This window comes from Pagrus pagrus (genome assembly GCF_965226575.1).
Source record: "Pagrus pagrus genome assembly, chromosome: 16".
Lineage (NCBI taxonomy): Eukaryota > Metazoa > Chordata > Actinopteri > Spariformes > Sparidae > Pagrus > Pagrus pagrus.
Window position 1 is genome coordinate 848,821 of NC_140200.1, and position 24,190 is coordinate 873,010.

Below are 24,190 nucleotides of genomic sequence, written 5' to 3' on the forward strand. Positions count from 1 at the left end.
CGTCCTCAGTGGGTCGCCAACCCGCTCAACGACATGTACGCTGATGTCGTCACTACGGTGGTCCTGGAGGTCCAGTCCAACCCCAACGCCCAAAAATGTGAGTGAACAGAATGTGAGACTGAAGCGATCAGCAGGAACAGGTACTGACCCGCCTCTGTCTTCTGTTCCAGTTCTGGAGGGCAAGAGAGAGACGCTGGACTCGGAGCTGTTCGTAGAGAGACTGGAGCTCATGCTGCAGTAAGTCCCAACACGGGTCGGCCGGAGTCAGCAGAACTAAAAGAACTTCTACTGGTTCAGATCCTGAATGTTTTTATTTATTTATATATTTGGGAAATAAACAGAAGCTGAAGAAGGAAGTATCTGTAGACATTTCAAAATAAGAGCTCACCAGAGTGTTTACTGTGTGAGGAGACGTGGAGTAGCTGAGTTCTGGGTCTGGACGGAATCAGACGGACCGGCCGACAGCAGACCGACACCGTTAACGCTGTCTGTGGTGTGTTTGTTTCGCAGCGACATGTTCGGAGACGACTGCGTTCACTTCAAAGACGATAAAACTTTGAGCGTGACGGTGGACGGAGTCACCGCGGCCATCGACCCAGAAACCAGGGTGAGTACAACATGAGCAGAGTGAGACCTCCTGTTTGTGTCTCCTGTCTCCGACCATTAACTGCACCAGAAATAATATTACAGATAAATGAAGGTTTTAATTAACTGTGTGTAAATTTTCCATTTATTAATTTATCTTTTTGTTCATTAATTAATATTTTATATACTTTTTTTGTTTCTATATTTCTGCTTCATTATGTAAATAAAGCGGCTGTCAGTCAAAGTGTGTCATGTAAAATAACATAAATACATTTAAAAATAAATTTAATGAAGTAAATAAAAACAGATGGATCAGTTTTTGGTGCATTTAATTAATTATTAACTTATTATCGTCTGTTTTAACGACTACTGGACGTTATTTTGTATTTTTCTGCAACAAATCCCATGAAAAGACTCCAACATGTCGGTCCGTCTCTCTATACGGTCTGACTTCCTGTCTGTGGCCCGTTGGTTCATTGACAGACAGCCGCTCGCTGTCGTGGCTGCGGGGATTATTTTCAGCGGCGGATGAATCCACATTTGGTCAACATGAAGCTCATTGATGTGTTTTAAAGGAGGAAGATCTAAAACTCGTTAACTTCTGAATAATTATTTAATTAACTGATGTTTGTTGACGAGGCGGCAGCTCAGAGCGACTCTGACCTCTGACCTCTGTGTCGTCCTGCAGTCGGTGACGTGTGCGGAGGACGAGTCTCTGAGGGAGATGGTGGAGGTCGCCGTCCACCGGCTCTATGACGCCCTCAGCCCCACATGTGATGTCACCAACAGGGGGCGGAGTCACCAGTGATGTGGGCGCAGTTTGCTTTCTTTGACAAACTTTAAAACCTGATTCCAAAGGAATCTCTTCCTCTTCTTCTCCTGAGTGTTTTGTACTGATCGATAAAACTAAATAAACGTTTGTCCAGAGTTTTCTCAGATTTCTGAGTCTGTTTCCTTCATCGATTACTTGTTGCAGCTCTAAAACTGCAGTTCGAAGCAAAAGTCAACAGATTTATCGTTACGACAGCTGACAGAACTGTTCTCTGAAGAAATGTGTGAAAGCTCATAAGTGGACCTCGAGTCTGGACCGAGACACGCCAGTGCTCTTGGCTAAATGCTAACATTAAGCTAAATGCTAACATCAACTTGCCTAAAAAGTGACGTTCCAGACCGACGACGACAAAACACTGAATTCTTCAACAACAAATGTTTCTCAGCGTGTTCACATGAAAACATTTTTATTATTCCTAAAATAAACACATTATTGTCGGAGCTTTAAATGGATCGATACTCGGTGAACAGACACTCGACATTAAAAATACTGACAGGAAGAGAAGGCACACTGATTCTGATTGTCTTAAAAAATAAAAATGATTTAACAGTTTCAATCACAAACATAAACATATAAAACAGACTGGTACCAAACAGCCTGAGTTTCTCCCAGTGAAACGAGCTGACTTCAAACGTCTGTAAAAACCTCCGTTTTTTGACTGAAGTTTGGTTCAGAGTTAAACATTTGACTGGTATTTATCAAAACACAGAACAACACGACAGCACAGGTCACATGTCTGACGGCAACGATTAAAATCCCATTTTACAACAAATAAACAACTTAATACAAATATTTAGAACAATGTGGAAGATCAGATCAGCCAGGAAGAGAAACAAACAGGTAACATACTCAGCGGTGGAAAGTAACAGAGTACATTTACTCAAGTATGATTGTGTAAAGTGTTGCTTTTTCACGTTGATCTATAAATTGTTGCGGTTCAGAAAACATTAAATTGACTTGGCAGAAGTGGACTTCACAGGAGGAACACGTACAAAAACATCTGACTAAAAAAAATATATATATATTTTGCAGTTTTGAGCAAGGCACTAACACTGTCAGGGTCGGGGGTTCAGTGTCCAGTGACACTGAAATAAAGTGATGATGATAAAACTCTGGATTCAAGAGGCTGAAATATAAAAATTAGTTTAAATCTGGTTCATTATTTCTGTTTTACAGCCGAACACGATTTAAATCTCCGGAGTTACGTTTCCTTCTCATCACGTCTTCAGCCGACTCTCCTCAGGAAACCAGACTCCATTCAAATATTTAAGATTTTAAAAAGTGAATAAAGATCTGTTGTTTTTCATATTAACTCAAAGCGGGAACAACCGTTTTTTAAACGATGGTTAAAAATAAAATCTGAAGTTTCGTCACTGATCAGACGACGTTGGTTCTGTGAGTGTGACGAGGTCCGGTCTCTAACAGCTGTGTGACTGTTTGTTTGTTACAAACACAAACAGGAAGTTTACAGCAGCACAAACATAAAAAAGTCCAGTTCAGAGTCGGAGCGTCGAGTCAGTTTCATAAAAACATCTCAGTGCAGTTTTGTCTTCAGGCTGAAGAATCTTTGGTTTATAAAACATTAAAGTTTTTAAATGTCTCGTTTTGTCCCGACAGACGGAAACACAACGAGATTCAATCAACAACATTCATTTTTTTAACTAAAAAATGATGCAAGTTTTACATTAAAGGATCAAAACTGGCAAAATCAAAAAATAAATTAATAAATATACAACTAAATGAAAAAGAAATGTAATTAATAAAATTTGACATAAACTAATATTTCTGTTTAAATTAGCCTTTGTTTACCTTTTTATATACTCCAAACTTTATTTACTTCATCAGCTGTTTTATTTATTTATGTAATTCCCTCATTTACTTCCTTTAACTTCTGTTTTTATTCCAACATCAGAGTGCAAAGATCCACTTTACATAACTTCCTGCATAAACATAAATAACTAAATACAGAAGAATATAAAAACAAATATTCCTTTTTGTCACATTTTATAAATTAACACACTTTTGAAAAAATATTTTTCTTTGTCTATTTTTGATTTTGGCCGTTTCGGTCCTCCATAATAATCTGTTGTCTGTTTTTATGTTCAATGTAAAATTTCCACCAAAGTACGGAGGCCCGCAGTGTTCAACACTAAATACAACACCACATGAAGAAAATATCAAACCTGAACCGTTAAACATCGCTGGGAAATAAAAATAAATAAAAACAGACTTTAATTAAAATGCTGGAGTGAAATAAATAAACTGCAACATGAAAAATGTCAAATTTCCTGGTTTTACATTTTGTTTGTTTATTTGTGTGATTATTGATTTCATAATTTCTTAAGTTTGAACACATTGGGCCTCCGTACCGCGGCCACCTGTCGATCTCACACTGACTAATAAAACTCTGACATCACGTTCACGTCTCAAAAGAAGTTTTCACCGTCAGACGACGACTCGTTTTATATAAAGTTTAATATAAATTGTAATTCAGCGATGAAGACGTGTCGAGGACGGATCCTGAGGTGAACTTCTTTTTTCTTTTTTTGCTGTTTTAGACGATAAAAACGCTGTCGACCTGTTTTTAATCCCAAAATGTGACGTCTGAGTCGAGGATTCATCGTTTGTGTGGCCGATATAATATCGACCAGTCAGTATAAAAAACTGATTCTTGTTCTGATAATAAGTTTGTCCAGTTATTCTCACGAAGCTCAGACCAAACGTGAGGTGAATTATTTGCGCGACTAGATTAAAGACAAAGTCAACGACAAGACGTGAATCTGTGTCAGTTGAAAATATTGAACTCGAGTGAGGATTTCTTGTGACGCTGAGTCTGAAAGTCTGTCAGCGTTGACGTTCACACTGACGTCATGTTCAGACACTCGTGAACAACAATGGAGGATAATAATCAGTAATCATGCCGGCTGCAGACACCCAGAGCTGTCAACGACACGTCTACTGTACTGAGACAGGACAGATAAGGAGCTGGCGTGGAGGGAAGTGAGCGAGGAAGTTGGACTACCAGGTAAGTCATGTAAATACGTCTCCGCACAGCAGAGCTCTGATCGATCCGAACTCCAGTCAGGGAACAAACATTTTAAAAGTTGTTAGCTTGTCATCTGGCTGACAGACCTGACGCAGCATGAGTTCAGGCTTTTTACACGACGACATCATGATGTTGTTATTTCAGCTTCTGATCCGTTTATGGATTCAGGTCACAGAGAAATCTCTTTGTTCTGGTTCAGACTGATGTGGTGAGACAGATTCATTCAGTCTACTTGCTGGTCACAGTTACTATTTATTGATTTTCACACACCTATGAAGAAGCTGCCTCAGTGGAGACAGACGCTCTGCAGCTGAACCTGGACACCGGCCGGCCTCAGGTAGAGCTGGAAGCTGCCGTCATCCAGACGCAGCTCCAGACGCCGACAGTCACCCGGCTGGGTGCTGCGAGAGTGACCGCAATAAAAAGTAATAATCCAGCGATCGGCAAATATTCTCCTCACGTTTGGTCTGAACGCACCAGAATGTTTCTGTAGCTCGTCCAGAAAGAGTCGAGCTCTAATATTAGAAAAATAAACTGATGTTGTAGAAACAGGTTTCATCTGTTGACTCTAGAAAAATAATCTAAAATATATTTTTAATATAATTTTTGTCGTCAGATTGTTCTGTGTTTCTTGTCGCTTCACATCTGTTGATGAAAAGCTGTTAAACATGATCAGACCTGAGTTTTACTGCAGAAACAGCCGGCAAACTGTAGAACCTCCACCTGCCTGTTACCTGCAGGTGTGGACAGGTGTGGACAGGTGTGGACAGGTGAGTCCTCTCAGCACTGCGTCTCCTTGCTGTCGATCTGATGTTGTCTCTGCAGTCTGAACATCATCGCCTTCTCGCTGCGACTCGTCAAGCTTTTCTCAGTCAGGTCCTCGAAGGAGCGCTGACCCGACCCCGCCAGTCGCCCGAACGCCTCCTCCAGCGCCTCCTCGTCCAGGTGCGAGTCGAAGCTGGGGTCCTCCTGGATGGTGGCCATGCGGGGGCTGTCCAGAGGGGGGTGAGCAGGGCCCTGGACTGGGGCTGGGGCTGGGGCTGGGGCCGGGGCCGGGACCGGGGCCGGGTCGGGGTCGGGGCCGGAGATGGAGATCGGGGGGGTGCTGGTCTGCTGGGGCCCGGACGGGTGGAGACGCAGCCCAGCGGGGTTGGTGCCGGTCGAGAAGGTCGGAGGTTTGAAGATCCGAACAGACGCAGACTCCAGGCTGCTCAGGAGCTCGGCATTCTGGGAAAATGAACAGAGCGCTGTTTTATTCAGGCTTCACTTCATGTTTGTTTGTTTTTCTGATCATTATTAAATCTTAAATATCAGATCAGATCAGACGATCGGTCTGATCACTGACACCTGATCCGTCTTCAGATTAACAGAACTTCAACAGTGAACTCACACTGGGGAAGAACAGAGACTTGGTGTTCTGTTCATACTGTTGATCCAGCTTCTTGTCCTGGAGGCACAAAGAGACCAAGAGTGAGAAAGATCCAAACACTGTTAACTGATGAGTCACATTCAGTTATTATTATGATCATGACCCATCACTGACAGACGTCTGACGCTGAGCTCGACCCATCAGACTGAATCGTCTGTTCAGATCACAGAAATGTGTCGAAGCTTCATTTGTACATTTCATTAATAAGTGGTTTGGAAGAAACTGCACACACCAGACTCCATTTAAAATTCTGAGGATTTCAAGTCTCTTCAGCAGAAGCATTAAATACTGTTGAGTATTCTGGTGAAGTCTGGGCCCGAGCTCGAGTACGGCAGAGGTAATTCAGCGTTCGGACCTGACAGACCTCCATCTTCAGTTTGATTAGCAGACTTTTGACTTGGACCGATCAGCACCAGTGTCTCAAAAAAACCTGATGGCTCACCAGAATTCAGAGCGTTTGTCCCAAAAATATAAGAAGTGTTTGGAAAACAGCTGTCTGATCTTAAAGAGACGTGACCAGAGGCAAGTTCTGAGACCCACCACACAGTGGACCAGGATGCTGAAGGGGACCCAGAACAGCAGGGAGAAGGCCACCACTGAGCCCACGATGTTATCAGCCAGGAACTTCCCGAACGTGTTGATGTCCAGTTTATCGATGAAGTCCCACAGACGCTCGATGACGTCCTGCACCTGCTTCATACACTTCCCCTGCAGAGACACCACACGGTCACGTTAAGTGTTTCAGGAGCAGCAGAAACAGACGAGCTGATGAGACTCACCGCTCCGTCGCAGAAGCCCACGGTGCAGGGTTTGCCTTTCCGCAGGAACAGGAAGTTGCCCGTCTTGTCCTGGTACGGGGCGCAGACGCCGCTGCTGTTCCGACAGCAGACTTTACAGGACGAGTTGGTTTCTGACGAGAAGACGGAAACAAACAGGCGTTACTGCAGCTGCACTCCAGCAGGAGGACGCCATTTTTGTTTTATTTATTATTAAGATTTTTCTACAAAAGACCCACAAGCCTGAAAAACAAACATGCAACAACATTAAAATGTGTTCCTCGTATAAAACAAAGCACCTTAAAGGAACAGTTCAGTCATCAGCTCCTCCATGATGATGAACGTCAGGTGAAGTCTCGTAGTCCACAAAACACAAACTGATCTGAGTAACGTCTTATTTACAGCTCGTGCACGCTAACACTGTTTAGCAGAATGCGGCAACTCTGTTTTACTGTGACGCTCCAGAAATGTTCTGATATCATCATGGAGGAGATGAGTGAGTTTACTGTTTTTGGGTGAACTGCTCCTTTACTGAAGCTGACTGACTGAGGAGTCACTGTGACTGCGTTCGGGTCGTAGGTTCGGAGAATGTACATGTTGGTACCGTTGCAGGCGCAGGGCTGCAGCTTCAGCTGGGCCTGACAGAAGGGAACACACTCTCCGTTCAGACACTCTCCGCTGTCCAGACAGGCCGTCTTGTCCCGAGCGTTCTCTGGAGGTGGACACTCGCTGCTGACTCCTGAGGACACAAACGCAGCAGACCCGTCACTCCGAGCCTCTCCGCAACACGTTAACATCTCAAACCTCTGACCTTTGACCTGAGAGCTGACCTGTGCAGTACGAGTGACCTTTACAGGTGGCGTTGATGGGCTCCTGGCAGACTTCACCTGCAGACTCGAACCTGCAGTTCTTACAGCACGCACTGTTCCTGTCACTGAAGCCAGGACACACTGGTGAGCAGGGTCAGGTCAGAAACCACAAGATGATGCATGTGAGAGCAAACTGAACGTTATCAGAACGACGGGAACTGCTAGTGACGCTGCTAACATGTAAGCAGTCCGTTTATTGGTCGGTTGGTTTATTGGTCGGTCAGTTGGTTTGTTTATTGGTCGGTAGTTTGGTTTATTGATCGGTTGGTTTGTTTATTGGTCGGTTGTTGGTTTATTGGTCGGTTAGTTAATTGGTCGGTTGGTTTATTGGTCGGTAGGTTGGTTTATTGGTCGGTTAGTTTATTGGTCGGTTGGTTTATTGGTCAGTCGGTTTGTCAGCAGGATTACACTGGCTGATATCTATGAGTGAGTACAAAAGCGGACCGTTGGGCCTTGGCGGAGGTATGCACTCTACTAAGTGCCATTCTAGTTTGTCACAGCATTTGATTTATTGATCAGATTTCACCAACCCGAGCTTTAACGCTTGTGATTCTGATGATTTAGTTGAACGTTTGTGTCGATGAAACCTGAACATGAAACATGACGGTTACAATGCGTCTCACAGTCGTCTACATTCAGTGCGACTCGGCAGATGAAGTTTTCTCTGCAGCGTCTCTGACCTGCACTGAGCTCCAGCTCTCAGCCTGCACTCGGGGGTGCAGCAGTGGTCCGAGTTCAGGTGCAGCAGTCCCGGGTCGCACTCCTCGCCCTGCTCCACCCGAGAGTTCCCGCACACATTAATGTTCCTCTGCTTGAAGCAGGACGGCGCCTTGGACCTCAGACGCTTGACGATGGAGCGTTTACTGCAGTTGGAGAAGAGCTGGACACACAGGAGACGCTTCAGTTACCATTCAGGTGTCCACCTGTAAAACACTCTGAGCGTCACATAGAGAAGAGGCGGCACCTTGTTGTTGACGTGGTCTCCGCTCACAGCGATGGGGTACATGACGTATTTCCCTCCCTGGTCCTCTCGCGGGGCGCAGTACGGGATGTTGTCGGGGTCGTGTTCGGCTCCAAAGTTATGACCGAGCTCGTGAGTCGTCACCAGGTCTGCTTCCTGTGGAGACACCTCACTCATTCATCATCTGCCACGTGTCGACTTACAGAAATATAAACTCTTGGATAAAGGTTATTTCTTCTGCCAACGTGACAAACTGAGACTGACTTAAATCATCATGTTTATTATCTGTTGTGGAGACGATAATGAAATCCTTCAGCTGTGGAAACTGTACCAACAGTCAGAAAACCAACCCACCTTTGTCAGGATGGTTTTCCCATAGTTCTTAGTGCTGGTCAGGCCCGTGTTCAGGTAGATCTCTCTTTCTTCGTTGGAAGATGACGGACAGGCTGGAGACGAAAAACACCAGAATTATTTTCTATTTGATTTCTACCTGTTTCTGAGTCTGTGCTGAGTCAGCGGGACGTTACCTTTGGAGCAGAGACCTCCGGGGATGTCCGGTTTGGACGGGGCGACGTAGGCCAGACCCAGAGTGCCTTCATCAAAGTCCTGGTAGGTGAAGAGGTGAGCGAGGCAGACGTTGGAGGCATTCTTTGCAATGTCGATACTGAACTGCTGCAGGGACACAAAACAACACAGATCTGAGAACTGACGTCCTCTGTGACACACATCACCAGACTCCCTTAACAAATGTAGTGATTTTAAGAGTTGTTGAGTTAAAACAAACTTTATAAACTTTGTGAAAGATTCCTCATTATTTGTTCCTTCTTGTAAATTCACCAAATGTACTACATGAACTTGTTTCTGTCTAGAGTAGAAACATGGAGTCTGTACTGAGCTGTGTTTAAATGATGAAGCTGTAGTGACGTTACCTCCAGCAGCTTCTTGACGTCCCACACATCTCTGTCCTCCACTGGACTCACTCTCATGTTGAAGTGACGTTTTCCTGGAGCGACAGCGGTCGGACTCTTCTCTATGATGATCTGACAGGAGACACGTGGAGCTACGTCAGCGTCTTAGTGTTGTAATAGAAACGTTTGACGTGGTGTTGTGCTTCCTGTCCCTTCCTGCTCCTCACCTGTTGGATCTGAACGCCGTAACCCACGAACTCATCGTCCCACGACGTGTTTCTGTAGATGTCGTCAACGCGATCGATGAGTTCGATCTGAAAACACAGTCAGGGTGGTGAAGGTGGAGGCGATGGAGGTGAGGTTAAAGCTACATGTGTGGACTGTGTGCTGACCAGGTAGTTGAGGGTGGTGCTCTCCTCCTCCCGGCCCATGTGTTTGAAGAAGCGGTGGTCGGCCACCAGCAGCAGAGGACAGGTGTTCTTCAGGTGATCGTGGACCTGACGCTTCCCTCTGGACACAGACTCTGATGGACAAACACAGCCAGGAAGTTATTATAGTCAGTATAAACACTTCCTGCTGCTGCTTCACAATAAAAGTCTTTAAATAGTAAAGGATGTATTTAAAGCTCTTTGTTTCACAATAAAACTTCTTAATTTCAGACGCACATGGAGGCTTTTTCTGTGACGCGGTGACAGGAAATATAACTGCTTCATCTCGTTCACACAACAAGTGTTCGTACGTACTGACCTTCCTCCTCTTGCTCCTCCAACATGGACCCTTTGACGCCTTCAGGGAGCAGCTGGCCGGGGTCGGAGGTCAGGTAGCCGCAGACTGAAGGCTGATGCAGTCGACTGAGGTTCCTGATGTCCTCTGAGCGGTAGATCAGCAGACGGCCATCAGATGGCGCCGACGTGAACCTCCACAGAGGCTGAAAGAAGAATTACAGCAGCCTGATTTTTCTGGGTGGTTGTGTTCATGTGATGAATGACGTTCATGTTCCCCTCAGGATGAACTGTCAGAACTCTGGTGATCCTCTGACGGTTCCTGTAGCGCCATCATCGGGTCAGCACTTTGCAGAACTGATGGAATCACATCAGCCTCAGCTGGACTCTGTCTACTGATGAGTAGCTAATGTTAGCATGCTAACACATTAAATTAGACTGTTATTATGGTAAACATGGTCTCTGTGAGCATGTTAGCATGTTAGCATGCTGATGTTTCGGGTCGCAACTAAAGATTTATTACACTTTTGGTTCTGAGACGTTTTGTCGTGTTTGACAAAGAAAAGCAGCAAATCAAACGATAACAGACGTCTGATCCTGCTGGTATTTGGTTCACTGCGGCCTCCTGCCAGCAGGGGGAGCCGTCTGAACATCTGGATCTCCACACAGATGTTTCCCTGACGAAGACGCTGCACTGACGTTTCCTTTGTGTTTTACCTCGATGTTGTACTCGGCCTCGTCGGTCAGGATGCGAGCGGAGAACTCGTGGTCGTCTATATGAGCCTGAACACGAGAGTTTTCCTCCCCTGCAGCAGAACAAACAGAAGTTAAGTATTTGTGTTGTTAACTTCAGTCTGAAGGTGTCTGAGGATGACGTGTTACCGATGACGTGTCCGGTGAAGTAGTTGTGTCTGTTGACGGCGTAGTTTCGCTCTCGTCCGTCCTCGTCCACGATCACGGCTCTGAAGTCGTCGGTGAACAGCTCGTTGTTGGTCCTCAGGTAAAGTCTGAAGTGCCTGCGAACACAAACACACTCTGTTGTCTTCTGGAGTCGTCCTGAGTCACCAAACCGTGAGAGTGAACTCTGACCTCTGCAGGGCGTCGAAGCTCAGCAGTTTCTCCACGTGAGTTTGAGTTTGGACGTCGCGGCGGCGGACGGAGTGAGTCTGCAGGCTGGAGAGAGGCAGCACGTCGAAGTCGTCCAGCATCGAGCTGAGAGACGCTGTGGAGGGAATAAAGTGTATTATCATTTTAATGAAATCACATATTTTATGTGTTTATTGATCCGTGAGTTAAACTCATCACGACTTTAATAACTCAGACTCAACTTCTGATTTCAAAATTCTTCATTTTTACTGAACAGTTTACATATTTTTTATTTTCAGCCTGAGTTACGACAGAACGTCTCATAACTGACGTTTCTCATCGTTTTGACTCTGAAGACGTATAAAGACACTTTGACTTCCTGTCATTCTGCTCATTTTCACTCAGCTTCTCACTATTTTGAATTATGTAATAAAATGTGGACATTGATCTGGATGAGATGTGCCGGCAGCCTCCTCTCACCACGAGGCCTCAGGCACAGAGACACAGATCATCTACTGACCACATTAAGTAAAGTTTAACATATATTATAAAAATACAAAAATTTAAAAAAAAAGGGAAAACTCTGATCAAAACTTCATTTAAACGTCAGTAAATGTCTTTATTCTTTTCACTTTTAAACACAAAGTTAAAAAAACGTTTTGTTTTCACGTCAGAAATAAATAATTATTGTTTTAATACTGAAACATAAACAGCTGAGCTCGAATAAAAACCAACAGAATAAAAGACTTTATTGATCATCTGTATTACTGATCATACAGATGATCAATAATCACGTGTCAGTGTAGTTTCTAACTATTACAAAGCGATGACTCGGAGTCGGATCAGCTGTCATATTGAACATATTGATCCAGAATTGTGATTTATTTTAACTTTTTCATTCAGTTCTGACTGTTTACATTATTTTGACTCAGTGTGTCATGGTTCTGATCCAGTAGGTCAGTTCTAATGTTCTGTTACATGATTATTAATGTGACTCTTCATCACAGAACTGTGATTTAATGATGTTTTATCTTGGTTCTGACTCGGTTCTAAATATGAAACATTCTCATATCATTATTTGATATTAGCAGTCGGTTCTGGCCGATGTGAGCCTCCATACATTGTGTCTGAGCCAACAGAAGTCCGGCTCGTCTCTTCAGTTCACATGGACCCGGAACCGGACCCGGACCCACATGGACCTGAGTTAGAACACTTACGGTACTGGTCCTGTGTGTGTGCGGGCCTCATGGCGGCCTCAGTTAACCCGATGAGCGCGGTGAGCAGGCTGAGCGCTGCTCTCATGGTGGACTCTGACGGACGGTTCGGATCAGCTGCTGCTTCCGTTCAAAGTCTCGTCGCATCAGATTCGAGACTTCGGCGACAGTTCGGATAAAAAGTGCAGTTTAACAAGTCATTTCTGAGGACGAGCAGGGGCCGGTACCGATGAAGACTTCGTTGTGTTTAAAATGAGTCCGCACCGCAAAAGAACCAGGAAGACACCGCACCGCTGCCGAGCCGACTGTCAAGCTGGCTGCAGCCAGTACAGGCGGGCCGGAAGCTGCTCTCAGGGTCGGACCTTCACAATAAAAGCGTCTAGACGCGGTGGATTAGCAGGGGGTCGACGACGACAACAACAACAACAACAACAACAACAACAACAACAACATGACAATTAAAAAACGAAAGGGAGGAATAATAATAATGATAATAATAACACAATAACAACAACAATGAAACAATAATAACAACAACGAGAAGAAGAATGATAACATGATAAGATGAAGAACAACATTTTCTCCTGAAGAACCAAAAACACGTTTTGGTAAAATATTTTACTGTTTATTGTTTTGATGTTTGATGAACCTATCCTATTATTATTATTATTATTATTATTATTATTATGCTCAGGTTATGATAAATTAATAATAATAATTGTGTTTTAATATTTAGGGAACATATTTAAATAGTATTTTTACCTCAAAAAATAAAACAAATTTTTTTTCTAAATAAACTTTTTTTCAATGTCACCAGAAACAGCTGGCTCACTCAGTTTGTGTTTTTCATGACGTTTTGCTCTCTCTCTCTCTCCCTCTCTCTATATATACATATATATATACACACTACAGTTATAATATTTACTGACAGACTCTTCCTAGCTGTCATTTAGTCATTTAGTGCTGCCAGATAAAGCTTTATTTTGAAACTCCGCTGTCGTGTTGCGCTCTTATTGTGGTGAGCTCGACACTGTGGACTCTGAACTGAACCTGAGTTTGTTGTCTGACGTGATTTTTAACAGCGTCGCGTTGTTGGAGGAGAAACATCACAGTGAAGGAGAAGACAGGGACACTTCCGTCCTCCAGCTTATGTAAGAGACGACAGAGAGACATCTGGCAGCTCTATTTATACCAGCTGATGTCATCATAATCCTCCTGCTGCAGGGGCAGATATCAGTCTGATGAGACAGATATCAGACTGATGAGACTGATGAGACAGATATCAGTCTGATGAGACAGATATCAGACTGATGAGACAGATATCAGTCTGATGAGACAGATATCAGACTGATGAGACTGATGAGACAGATATCAGTCTGATGAGACAGATATCAGTCTGATGAGACAGATATCAGTCTGATGAGACAGATATCAGACTGCGATGAGACAGATATCAGACTGATGAGACAGATATCAGACTGATGAGACAGATATCAAACTGTGATGAGACAGATATCAGACTGATGAGACAGATATCAGACTGATGAGACAGATATCCGTCTGATGAGACAGATATCAGACTGATGAGACAGATATCAGACTGTGATGAGACAGATATTAGTCTGTGTGTGTGTGTGTGTGTGTGTGTGTGTGTATACACACAGTAAAGCAGAATTATGAGATAAAAAGTCATGATTCAGATTTTTTATCTCAGAATACAATCGACACTTAAATTATGATATTATCAGATCAATAAGATTTGAAATCAGAATTCTGCATAATCAGTACTTTTACTTTTGATACTTTAAGTATATTTTGAATAGATAGATAGAGAGGGAGAGAGATTAGAAGTTTAAATTGATTTAGTATTTCATATATCTACTTTTCAAAGTCAAGTAAAAAAAAAAGAAAATAAACATTTGTGAAATTGTAATTTGTCAGTTCACAGAAACAGAAAACATGTTGACTGCAGTGACACATGGAGGACGCTGTAGTTCACAGTCTGGACTGTTGGGGCAGCAGAGTGCCGCGGAACAGTCAGACCGCCGGAAACCGTAGAAGAAGAAGAAGTGAAACCCAAACAAACCGTGTACATGTGGACTCCAGCTCGAACCTAAAAGAACCACAGAACAGCGTTTGTGTCGTTTCCTTGTTGTTCATCGGTGAACATGGACGACGAGCACACGGTGAGTTCTGCTGCAGATTCCCGCCACTTTAAGAAACAAGTTATAGCTGACGTTACTACGTGAAGCTAACGGCGCAGCCTCGAGTGTTAGCTAGCCGGTTCACACCAAACTCCATTTAATAATCTGTCAAATTTAGTTTATTATACCAATTGCATTTAACACAATTTGAGATATTTTCGTAGATCTATACGAACCAGTGCAACAATCGGCACTTTATACATGAAGGTAAAACTTGTTCTGATACTTCACCATTGCGGACTTAAAACTGAGTCATCTTATCTGGACTCATTCAACGTTGAAAGTCTATTTAAAAAGAGACTAACTTGTCTCAGAGGTTACCGTTTATATGCCGAATTAATGTTTTTGTCAGGGAAAGCTGTTCTAGACGTTTTTTAGACTTACATGCAATCAGTCAAGCAAATAAAGAGTAAATTGTGTTGTTATCAATGAGAACCTGGTGACGTGTTAGTATTCTGAGCTGACAGAGCTGGGAATACTCATCATTGTCGTTTATAAATCAGGTTATGACGGAAAGATGATTTTGTTTGTGTTAAAGTGCTGTTTTAACATGGTAATAATATAATAATAATGATATCAGTTTTATTTCTCTCTTCCTGATATAAGTTAGAAATGTTTCTGTTCAACAGGAACAACGTCACGTTTTAACTTAATCACTCAGATGTTTTGTTTCGCATGAGCAGATTAAAACAAACGAGTTGTGAGTCTCAATACTGTTCATGTTAACTGTGTGTGTGTGTGTGTGTGTGTGTGTGTGTGTGCCTGTGTGTGTGTGTGTGCCTGTGTGTGTGTGTGTGTGTGTGTGCCTGTGTGTGTGTGTGTGTGTGTGCCTGTGTGTGTGTGTGTGTGTGTGTGTGTGTGTGTGTGTGTGTGTGTGTGTGTGCAGGCCGGGTACAGGGAGCCCTGTGCCCAGTGTTCGGCGGTGGACTGGGGCGTTTCAGACGAGGGTCGTTTCTACTGCAGGTCCTGCCACAACGTCATCGAGGTAAACGCCAGCTGAGCTGATGGATGTGTGTGTGGTCACAGTACACACAGACAACACTCTCCAGTGTGTGTGTGACATTGTTTTTGTAATTAAAGTATAATGACCACATTAAAATCTTCAGCTGCTCCTCCTCCGTCATGTCTGCTGCTCCTCTGTAAAGTCCAGTCTCCGTGTGTCACCTCACACTTGTTTTGGCTGAATACTGAACCAGGATTGGCTCCAAACAGTTTGTGATGCCACAGCTCACACTCGTAGGCCCCGCCTACTTTACTGTATTTAACTGAGTATAAATATTCAGCTGTAGGGCCGAGAAGAGAAACTGAAGGAGGCCTTTGTGTACAGTCGGTTATATCAACATGTGCATTTGCTTATCTAAGATATTGAATTGTGACCAGTGTAACTGTTGCAATAAGTATCAAAGAGGTCATATAATGCTAATTTTCAGGTTCATACTTTTATGTGGGGAACAGGTTTACATACTTTAATTTTCAAAAAACACATTATTTTTCTCACATGGTGCGTCGCTGCAGCATCCCTTTTCTGTCTCATCAGTGTTATTAAAATATGTAAATATATGACTTTTTATTTGAGCCTGCTTCTGGTTCTGTGGGTCCGGTGCTGGTACGACAGGAGAGTGTGATTGTATGCAAACATCCCTGAATGTGGTTATTAAACACGTGTGCAGGATGTGATGACGGAGACGAGAGACAGACGGGACAGTTTACAGTCCAACAGTAAACACTGAGCATCATGTTCTGTACTCAGCGTGTCATATCGTCGCACACTGGACGACACTGAGGCCGATATCAAACTGCTCTGTTTTCAATTACACAGTACATTTATAAACCAGTTATAAATATTATTTGTGATGACAAATGATATTTAGTATTTTATTGTCTCCGTGCTGCCGTCACTTTAAACTTCTTAACGTCAGTTATGTCTGCAGCTCTTCTGTTCTTGTGTCAGTTTATGATTTGAAGCTGAAAGGAAACAGAAGATTAAATGAAGCTTTGAATTTGAACGTGTTTATAACATGAAAGTGTCCAAACGTTCTCAGAGAACCAGAGAGGTGGTGGACCCCAACTTCACTCCTGGCTCCACCCGGATCAGCACCATCAGCAGAGGATCCAGAACCAAGAGGCCCGGTCAGACTGCAGATTATTATTCAGCATCATTCTGTTGAACACAACGTCTGTGTGGATGATTTAGGGCTGGAATGATTCGTAGACTCGTCAGTTAGTTCAGCGACAGGGTCAGCAATTAAAATAATTCAATTTTTATTTGAGTTTTTAACATTCTGGGTTCTTGTGTCACAGTGAACTGAATATTTTGATGTACTGGACTGTTTTCTGTGAAGACGTCACGTTGACCTCCGGGGAAACTGTGATAAAGATTTTTGAATTGAAATAAGTCTTAAATGAATCACCAGCTGCAGCTCTGATGTCAGTCTGATGTTTAAAGGAGTTTGTACAGAAACATGATTATTAAATTGAACATCTGTCGTGAAAAATAACTGTGTTTTGAACGTTGTGTTTCAGAGCGCGGCCGTCAGTGGATGATCTGTGAGGGTTTCCAGTTCATCCTGAGAAATCAGGCCGACGCTCTGCTCAGACTGGGAGTCAGTCCACACTTTAAGGTCTGTTTTCTGTTTATAGCTGAACATGGAGGCAGAGCTTAGTCTGGGAAACCTCCCGATGAGAAGATGTCCTGATATTAAATGCGTTTGCTTCAGGACGACGTGTTGTGTCAGCTGTGGAGACTTTACCTGCAGAAGAGTCGACAGGCCTACACCCACAACCCAGTGACCAGCTCCAAGTTTAAAGTGGTGAGTCCACAAATAATTTACACTTCCTGTATTTACTTTAGCAACAAAGTCAGCCTTCTTATCTCGTACAGGCCACCTGATCCGTATGCTGATCGTCATGATTGAAGAAATATAAAGTTGATGTTAGATTATTGAAGGTAGTTTTCAGTTTTCAGCTTGTTGAATTTTATTTGAAGCGTTTGAGTTCTTCAGTAAAGGTTTCTGTGTGGCTCTCTCTCTCAGCGAGGTCTTGACTCGGACTCGGACAGTGCAGCCGAGTCGTCTGTCGTGTCGGCCAGTGAGACGAACCCGTCCAGCACGGCCGGGTCGAACGCAGGTGAGGGACATATTAGATATGTGATTAAAGAACTTGTGTTTGCTGTGAGATCCAACAGTTCTCAGATTATGTTTATAAAATGACTTATAATCAGAAACTTGATCGTCAAAGGTCGTTTCCACCTCGTGTCTGCAGGTTTATATGACGTGATATTTGTCTGAAAAAGGACATTTTCATATGTTTGTATTAAAATGCAACATTTTCTCTACGTTTAAACTGTATCTGCCGTGTCAGGAGGGAAAGGAGCAGCTGTTTTAGTTTTGAGTGACAGTTGAAATGCTCCTTTACCTCCACAGAGAGCTCCAGTGATTGGTCGCTGTGTTCTGGCTCTGTGGACGCCGCTGGCTACCTGTCGGCCCGGCTGAGGCGGACCCGCGCTCTGATGAGCATGACGAAGACTTTGGCTCTGATCCACCTCGCTCTGATCTGGTGCAGCGAGGCGCTGATGCTCAGCGACCTGCTCAGGTACAACACACTTAGATCAGATCAAGCGATTGTGCCAAGGAAAGCTCTGCAGTGGAGGCTGGAAAGTCCTGGAAAGTCCTGGAACAGTCAGGTGATGTGTTTGTTTCCAGGTTGGTGAATGAAGGTCACGTCCCGTATGTGAACGCTTACGAGGAACTTCCTGAGGAGATGAAGCTCGAGGGGAAAGACGCTCTCATCTTCAGAGTCGAGGTCAGAAATCCATCAGCTCCCAATACTGATCAATACTGATCAATACAGATCAATACTGATCAATACTGATCACTACTGATCAATACAGATCACTCCTGATCAGGAGTGATCAGTACGGATCAATAAAGGGTCGGCGGTATCCGTCACTGTGTATTTCCTGCAGGCTGTCCCGTCTCACCAGACGGTGCATAAGGAGGCGGAGACTCTGCTTCAGTTCCTGCAGCTTCCTGCTTTTCCTCCAATCAGCCGCCAGAGTCCGCTGCACCCGGCTCTGCTCAGCCTGCGATACCTGATGGATGCCAACCTGCCCGGTAACAATGCCGCTAATGCTAACAATGCTACTGATACTACAACCTGCCTGCTAACAACGCTGCTAATGCTAATAATACAGTACAACCTGCTGCTAATGCTAACAGTGCTAGTGATGCGACTGTCCATAAATCAAACCTGGATGAAACTGAAGCGTCTCACTGACTCTTCTCTTTGTTTCCTTGTTTCCCAGATGAGCTCCACCTCTGGGTCTGCAGACTGATCGAGCGCACCGGTATGGCGGATGAAACGCTCCCCGTGTCCGACCACTTGTCTCGTCCTGTCCTGCTGCGCTACGATGTCCAGACCGCCGCCCTCGTCATCGTCACCATGAAGTTCCTCTTCGGCCTGGACGACCACACTGAATGGTGAAGAACAGAAACCTGTTTCATCACTCAGATTTTCTGATTTTTTTAGGAATTTGGCATTTTAAGTTGAGAGTTTGTCTGATTTGTGTCTTTTAGGGATTTATCCAATCAGACAGGCGACCAGGACGACACCGGTGAGTCCTGCTCATTTCTATCATTCATCTCTTTGAGTCCTCACATCGTTTCAGGTGCAGGTCAACAGTTTCTCTTGTGATGCTTTAACGTCAGTGACATCAGGGATAATCACCTCCTCACGTCTGTCAACACAGACTCTCCTTCAGTTTAGTGTTCACACCGATGTCTCCCAGTAAATATGAGTTATTTAACGTACACGTCCTGAAAAACATTTCTGATTCAATTGAAAATGTAACACAGAGTGACTGTGACCTGCAGGAAACCTGTTTAACCTGAGGAGGTGGTACCGGCTGCTGCAGGCCGCTCTGATCCGAGCTCAGCAGAGGAGCGACCGCGACATCGCCAGGTGAGACATGAACCACATTCACACCTGAACACCTCGTCTCTGCAGGTTCATCACTCGTGACACTCTTAGTTTCTTCTCCATCAAAGTGTGACGAGTTGACAGACGTCACTCAGTTCACAGTTTCTGAAAATGAGTCTTCAGGTCGGTTTGTTTGTTGAAAAGAATTGTTGTTAAGTTGTTCACAGGAATATTTGACTGAATACTGTGAGTGATTAAGATGAAATAACTGAATGTGATCATTAAAGAGAGAAGTTCAAATGTTTTAGTTTCTCAGTCTGTTGTGTCGTCGATGGTTAAAATAAGTTGAGGTTTAACAAAGAGAACTGATAGTGAGACGTAAGTGATGACATGAATTCAGTCACTAATGAACAGCGCTGGTTCTTTGTCTCCTCTCGTTCACAGGAAACAGTGGAAAGCGAAGAAACCTCTTTATGGCAACAAGAAGGAGAAATATGCCATGATAAAAAAGAAGAGTAAGAATCTGATGCTGACAGTTCTGATAATTATTAACAAAGTCCACCACACCAGTGCATCCAGGACGTGTCCACCTCTCTTCTGCTAGTTTAACGACGCAAAGTGCCACGTAACGGGGTTGTGTTCGGACTCTTAATAAGTCATGGGACGTAACATAAATGAATTCATCCTCCTGATGAATCCCGAGCTCCATCAGAGCTGATCGGACGGATTATATTTATCTCAGAAGCTACGGCTTTAATTTTACTTCCCCTGGAGAGTTTCCTCTGTCCCGACAATTTTATAATTACAACTTTGAGTTTGTCGCTGAGATGTGCCACGATATTTGCTGCAATGTCATTTTAAATGTCTAAAATGACTGACAGCAAACTCTCTGATCACAATCCAAGTCTCCAGAAGCCCAGAGATCCCAGATTGATTTGAAAAGGTGTTATTTAGGCCTGGGTCACAGCAGACGAGCTGCATGGAGACATCTGATGTTTAAATCATCTCCAGCTGCTTCAGGTGTTCAGCAGAACGCTGCAACTCTGTTTTACTGTGAAGCTCCAGAAATGTTCTGTGGACTACGAGACTTCACCTGACCTTCACACCATTTTTGGGTGAACTGTTCCTTTAAAGTTACATGTATGTGAACTACACTGTGTGTGTGTGTGTGTGTGTGTGTGTGTGTGTGTGTCTGTGTCTGTGTCTGTGTGTGTGTGCAGGAATAGCAGAGCAGGTGCAGGTCTGTTTTGAGAGGCTGTCTTCCTGCTCGGCGGGCGTCAACCGTGTTGGTCCGTCCAGCTTCAGGTTCTGTTGGGGGGACGAGGACGGAGCGGACGGTCCCAGTCTGCACCAGAAGAAGCTGGACGGAGTCGTGACCCTGAAACTTGACGTCCTGACGCCCTCCAACTCCACCTACTGGCACCCGGCGCTTAAAGCCTGCAGACCGCGGTAGGCCGGCAGTAGCTGGCGGCTGATTTAGTGAAAATAAATCTGTGATCACTTACTAAACATCTGTCAGCCTTTGAGGTCCTGCAGGTGTAGAGACTCGTCTCGTCCTGATGTCTTCTTCTTCTCCACAGGACGTGCAGCAGTCACTACTCGGAGGTGGAGCCGACGCTGCCTCGGACGTTCGTGTGGTTGCTGCAGCTCTTCGGCTTCCTGCTGGATGTGAAGCCGGCGTACCTGTACGAGGAGGTGCTGAAGGTGGAGAGACGAGCCATCGACAGCAAAACGCATCGGAGGAGGAAGAGGAGGACCCCGGCCAAGACCCCGGCTGAGACCCCGGCCAAGACCCGGGCTGAGACCCCGGCCAGAGCTCAGAGAGGACGAGAAAAGAGATGAAAAACCTTCAAGTAACATCAGCAGTTTGTTGGTTGGAGTTCAGGAACAATAATTTAATATCATGTCGCCATCAATGTTCTGAGCTGGACGACAAACAGGAAGCAAAAATGAAGTCTTTGTAAGTGCACGCTGGTATCCTGGTTCTGATCCGGGTTTTGGATACTTTTATAGGAGTACTCCAACAGAAACCAGAGTCTTCTTCAGAACTGGTATCAACATCCATCCTGAGTGGTCTGGTCACAGGTGGACCGCTCCAAGTACAGGTGTGAATGAGGACACATTAAGACCACAGTCAGAGGTGGTCTGGACCGCATGTGACCACATTGGTTTAGCAGTGTGTACTGGACCACACTGAAGGACCGCCCAGTCAGCTGACGTAAGAAGAAGACAGCAAGAGGTAGAATGGACCAGAACAGATCTGTTTCAACTGATCCAACAACTGAACCAGTGACCACAACATCACCAGACTCCCTTAACAAATGTGTCAGTTTAGTGAGTTGTTGAGTTGGAGACACTTTATAAACTGTGTGAAACTCTGTCTCTGACTGATTCTGACTGATTTGTTCCTTCTTGTAAATTCAGCAAATGTTCTGCATGAACTTCTTTCTGTCTTTGAGTAGAAACATGGAGTCTGTTTGTCTCAGTGATGGACGGGTTTGTTTCATATAGAGCAGGAAGTGACATCACAGCTGGACCACCTCCAGGACTGTCTCATGTAAACACCTGACTTTCATGTCGAACTGTTTATTTTCTGCTGTCGTCGTCGTTTCACGTTGCAAATGTTTTTTCCAATAAAGATCCAATTTTAAAGAATCGATGTATCGTTTCATTAAAATGATCATCAGAGCTAATGAGTCCGTCCATGTAACAGAATCTCTGTCTGCAGAGTGAGAACAGCTGTTAGGATTTATTTTTTTATTTTTTTATTTGTGTTGCAGCTGAAGACAAAGAAACATCAGCGAGCTGCAGTGACAGGAAGTGACCAGCAGGGGGAGACGGACACAGAGAGAAGCATCAGATTCATTCATACAGACAGAAACACAGCAGACAGACGGACAGACGGCAGGTACAGACTCTACACCATGTTATTAATGAGCTCATGGAGCTGAAACTAAATAAACTGACCCACAATAAAGTTTCTCATGATCATCCGTCAACAAGAATTAAAGAACAACATAAACAGCTGTTTTCTTTAGGAGACGTTGAAGCTGATGATAAACTGACTGCTGCTTTAATTCAACTTGGAGGAACAGTTCACCTGAAAAACAGTAAACTCAGCCGCCATCTCCTCCTGATGACGAAAGTCAGATATCAAAACATCTCTGGAGCTTCACAGTGAAACAGAGTTGCAGCGTTCTGCTGAACAGCTGAAGCAGCTGGAGATGATTCAAACATCAGATGTCTCCATGCAGCTCGTCTGCTGATCACAGAGATCACAACCTGATCTGAGACCAGATTTAACCCTTCATTAACATGAAGTCTTCACTGGAGCTGCTGAGCTAACAGTGTTAGCATCAGGTAGCTCTGCTGAGCTAACAGTGTTAGCGTGCACGAGCTCGACCGCCGTTGAGGGTGTATAAAAACTTCACATCAGTTACTCTGTTACTCTACTTACTCTGTAACTGAGTACTTTAAAATGAGGTATTAGTACTTTCACTAAAGTAACATTTTCAATGCAGGACTTGAAATTAGAGTATTAGAGTATTTTTATGATGTTTTTAGTACTCCTACTTGTAATAGAGTATTTGTAGTACTCGTGTACTGCAGTAAAGTATCTGATGTGTGACAGTATTTGTAGTACTCGTGTACTGAAGTAAAGTATCTGATGTGTGACAGTATTTGTAGTACTCGTGTTCTGCAGTAAAGTATCTGATGTGTGACAGTATTTGTAGTACTCGTGTACTGCAGTAAAGTATCTGATGTGTGATAGTATTTGTAGTACTCGTGTTCTGCAGTAAAGTATCTGATGTGTGATAGTATTTGTAGTACTCGTGTTCTGCAGTAAAGTATCTGATGTGTGACAGTATTTGTAGTACTCGTGTTCTGCAGTAAAGTATCTGATGTGTGATAGTATTTGTAGTACTCGTGTTCTGCAGTAAAGTATCTGATGTGTGACAGTATTTGTAGTACTCGTGTACTGCAGTAAAGTATCTGATGTGTGACAGTATTTGTAGTACTCGTGTTCTGCAGTAAAGTATCTGATGTGTGATAGTATTTGTAGTACTCGTGTTCTGCAGTAAAGTATCTGATGTGTGATAGTATTTGTAGTACTCGTGTACTGCAGTAAAGTATCTGATGTGTGATAGTATTTGTAGTACTCGTGTTCTGCAGTAAAGTATCTGATGTGTGATAGTATTTGTAGTACTCGTGTTCTGCAGTAAAGTATCTGATGTGTGACAGTATTTGTAGTACTCGTGTTCTGCAGTAAAGTATCTGATGTGTGACAGTATTTGTAGTACTCGTGTTCTGCAGTAAAGTATCTGATGTGTGACAGTATTTGTAGTACTCGTGTACTGCAGTAAAGTATCTGATGTGTTTTCTCTCCACAGTCTCAGCAGCTGAAAGTCGTCTGAGGACTCGGTCACAACAACCCGTCTGGATGTTTTGCAGCGGTGATGTGAGGTAACGCTGCTCTATAGTATCACCATGGCAACATGAGGCGCCAGATAACGAAGCACGAACATAAAACATCCGTTACCTCAGAATGGCATATATGTATACATATATATATATATGTATACATATATATATGTATGTATATATATATGTATACATATATATATGTATACATATATATAT

General features: G+C 43.8%; 4 protein-coding genes across 4 annotated transcripts in view; 2 read left to right on the forward strand and 2 right to left on the reverse strand.

The window, feature by feature from the left end:
• The window catches only part of LOC311271201 (cleavage and polyadenylation specificity factor subunit 3-like), a 7,783-nt gene extending 6,260 nt beyond the window's left edge, over positions 1 to 1,523 (forward strand). Inside the window, exons 15-18 of the mRNA XM_084376769.1 lie at positions 10 to 97; positions 171 to 237; positions 511 to 607; positions 1,274 to 1,523. Of these exons, the coding sequence (XP_084232895.1) occupies positions 10 to 97; positions 171 to 237; positions 511 to 607; positions 1,274 to 1,393 (372 nt within the window). The 3' untranslated portion in view covers positions 1,394 to 1,523. The remainder of the gene's footprint in view (positions 1 to 9; positions 98 to 170; positions 238 to 510; positions 608 to 1,273) is intronic.
• Positions 1 to 24,190, reverse strand: part of LOC311271337 (uncharacterized protein) — a gene marked incomplete at its 3' end in the record, with an annotated part of 304,448 nt that overhangs the window by 101,783 nt on the left and 178,475 nt on the right. The window lies entirely within an intron of this gene.
• adam17b (ADAM metallopeptidase domain 17b) lies at positions 1,807 to 13,033 on the reverse strand. The gene is made up of 18 exons (XM_084376768.1): positions 12,432 to 13,033; positions 11,218 to 11,350; positions 11,011 to 11,144; positions 10,846 to 10,934; positions 10,154 to 10,334; positions 9,799 to 9,929; positions 9,634 to 9,720; positions 9,428 to 9,538; positions 9,026 to 9,170; positions 8,853 to 8,944; positions 8,502 to 8,654; positions 8,218 to 8,417; positions 7,499 to 7,602; positions 7,273 to 7,407; positions 6,672 to 6,802; positions 6,433 to 6,600; positions 5,854 to 5,910; positions 1,807 to 5,690 (listed from the first exon to the last, which is right to left on the reverse strand). The coding sequence occupies exons 1-18, from the start codon at positions 12,514 to 12,516 to the stop codon at positions 5,244 to 5,246; spliced, it is 2,583 nt and encodes an 860-aa protein (XP_084232894.1). The 5' UTR covers positions 12,517 to 13,033; the 3' UTR covers positions 1,807 to 5,243.
• taf1b (TATA box binding protein (Tbp)-associated factor, RNA polymerase I, B) lies at positions 14,447 to 22,206 on the forward strand. The gene is made up of 15 exons (XM_084376790.1): positions 14,447 to 14,614; positions 15,519 to 15,617; positions 16,675 to 16,762; positions 17,156 to 17,253; positions 17,350 to 17,442; positions 17,665 to 17,758; positions 18,055 to 18,223; positions 18,334 to 18,433; positions 18,597 to 18,744; positions 18,936 to 19,110; positions 19,207 to 19,244; positions 19,504 to 19,591; positions 19,994 to 20,064; positions 20,770 to 20,998; positions 21,130 to 22,206. The coding sequence occupies exons 1-15, from the start codon at positions 14,597 to 14,599 to the stop codon at positions 21,389 to 21,391; spliced, it is 1,770 nt and encodes a 589-aa protein (XP_084232916.1). The 5' UTR covers positions 14,447 to 14,596; the 3' UTR covers positions 21,392 to 22,206.

Coding starts and splice junctions, on each gene's coding strand:
- adam17b (XM_084376768.1), bottom strand. CDS start 12,516: ATGAGAGCAGCGCTCAGCCTGCTCACCGCGCTCATCGGGTTAACTGAG. Junction 8,945..9,025: donor CGGAGGTCTCTGCTCCAAAG/GTAACGTCCCGC, acceptor TTTCGTCTCCAG/CCTGTCCGTCATCTTCCAAC. Junction 8,655..8,852: donor GGAAAACCATCCTGACAAAG/GTGGGTTGGTTT, acceptor GTGTCTCCACAG/GAAGCAGACCTGGTGACGAC.
- taf1b (XM_084376790.1), top strand. Junction 18,224..18,333: donor ATGCTCAGCGACCTGCTCAG/GTACAACACACT, acceptor GTTTGTTTCCAG/GTTGGTGAATGAAGGTCACG. Junction 19,245..19,503: donor AGGCGACCAGGACGACACCG/GTGAGTCCTGCT, acceptor TGTGACCTGCAG/GAAACCTGTTTAACCTGAGG.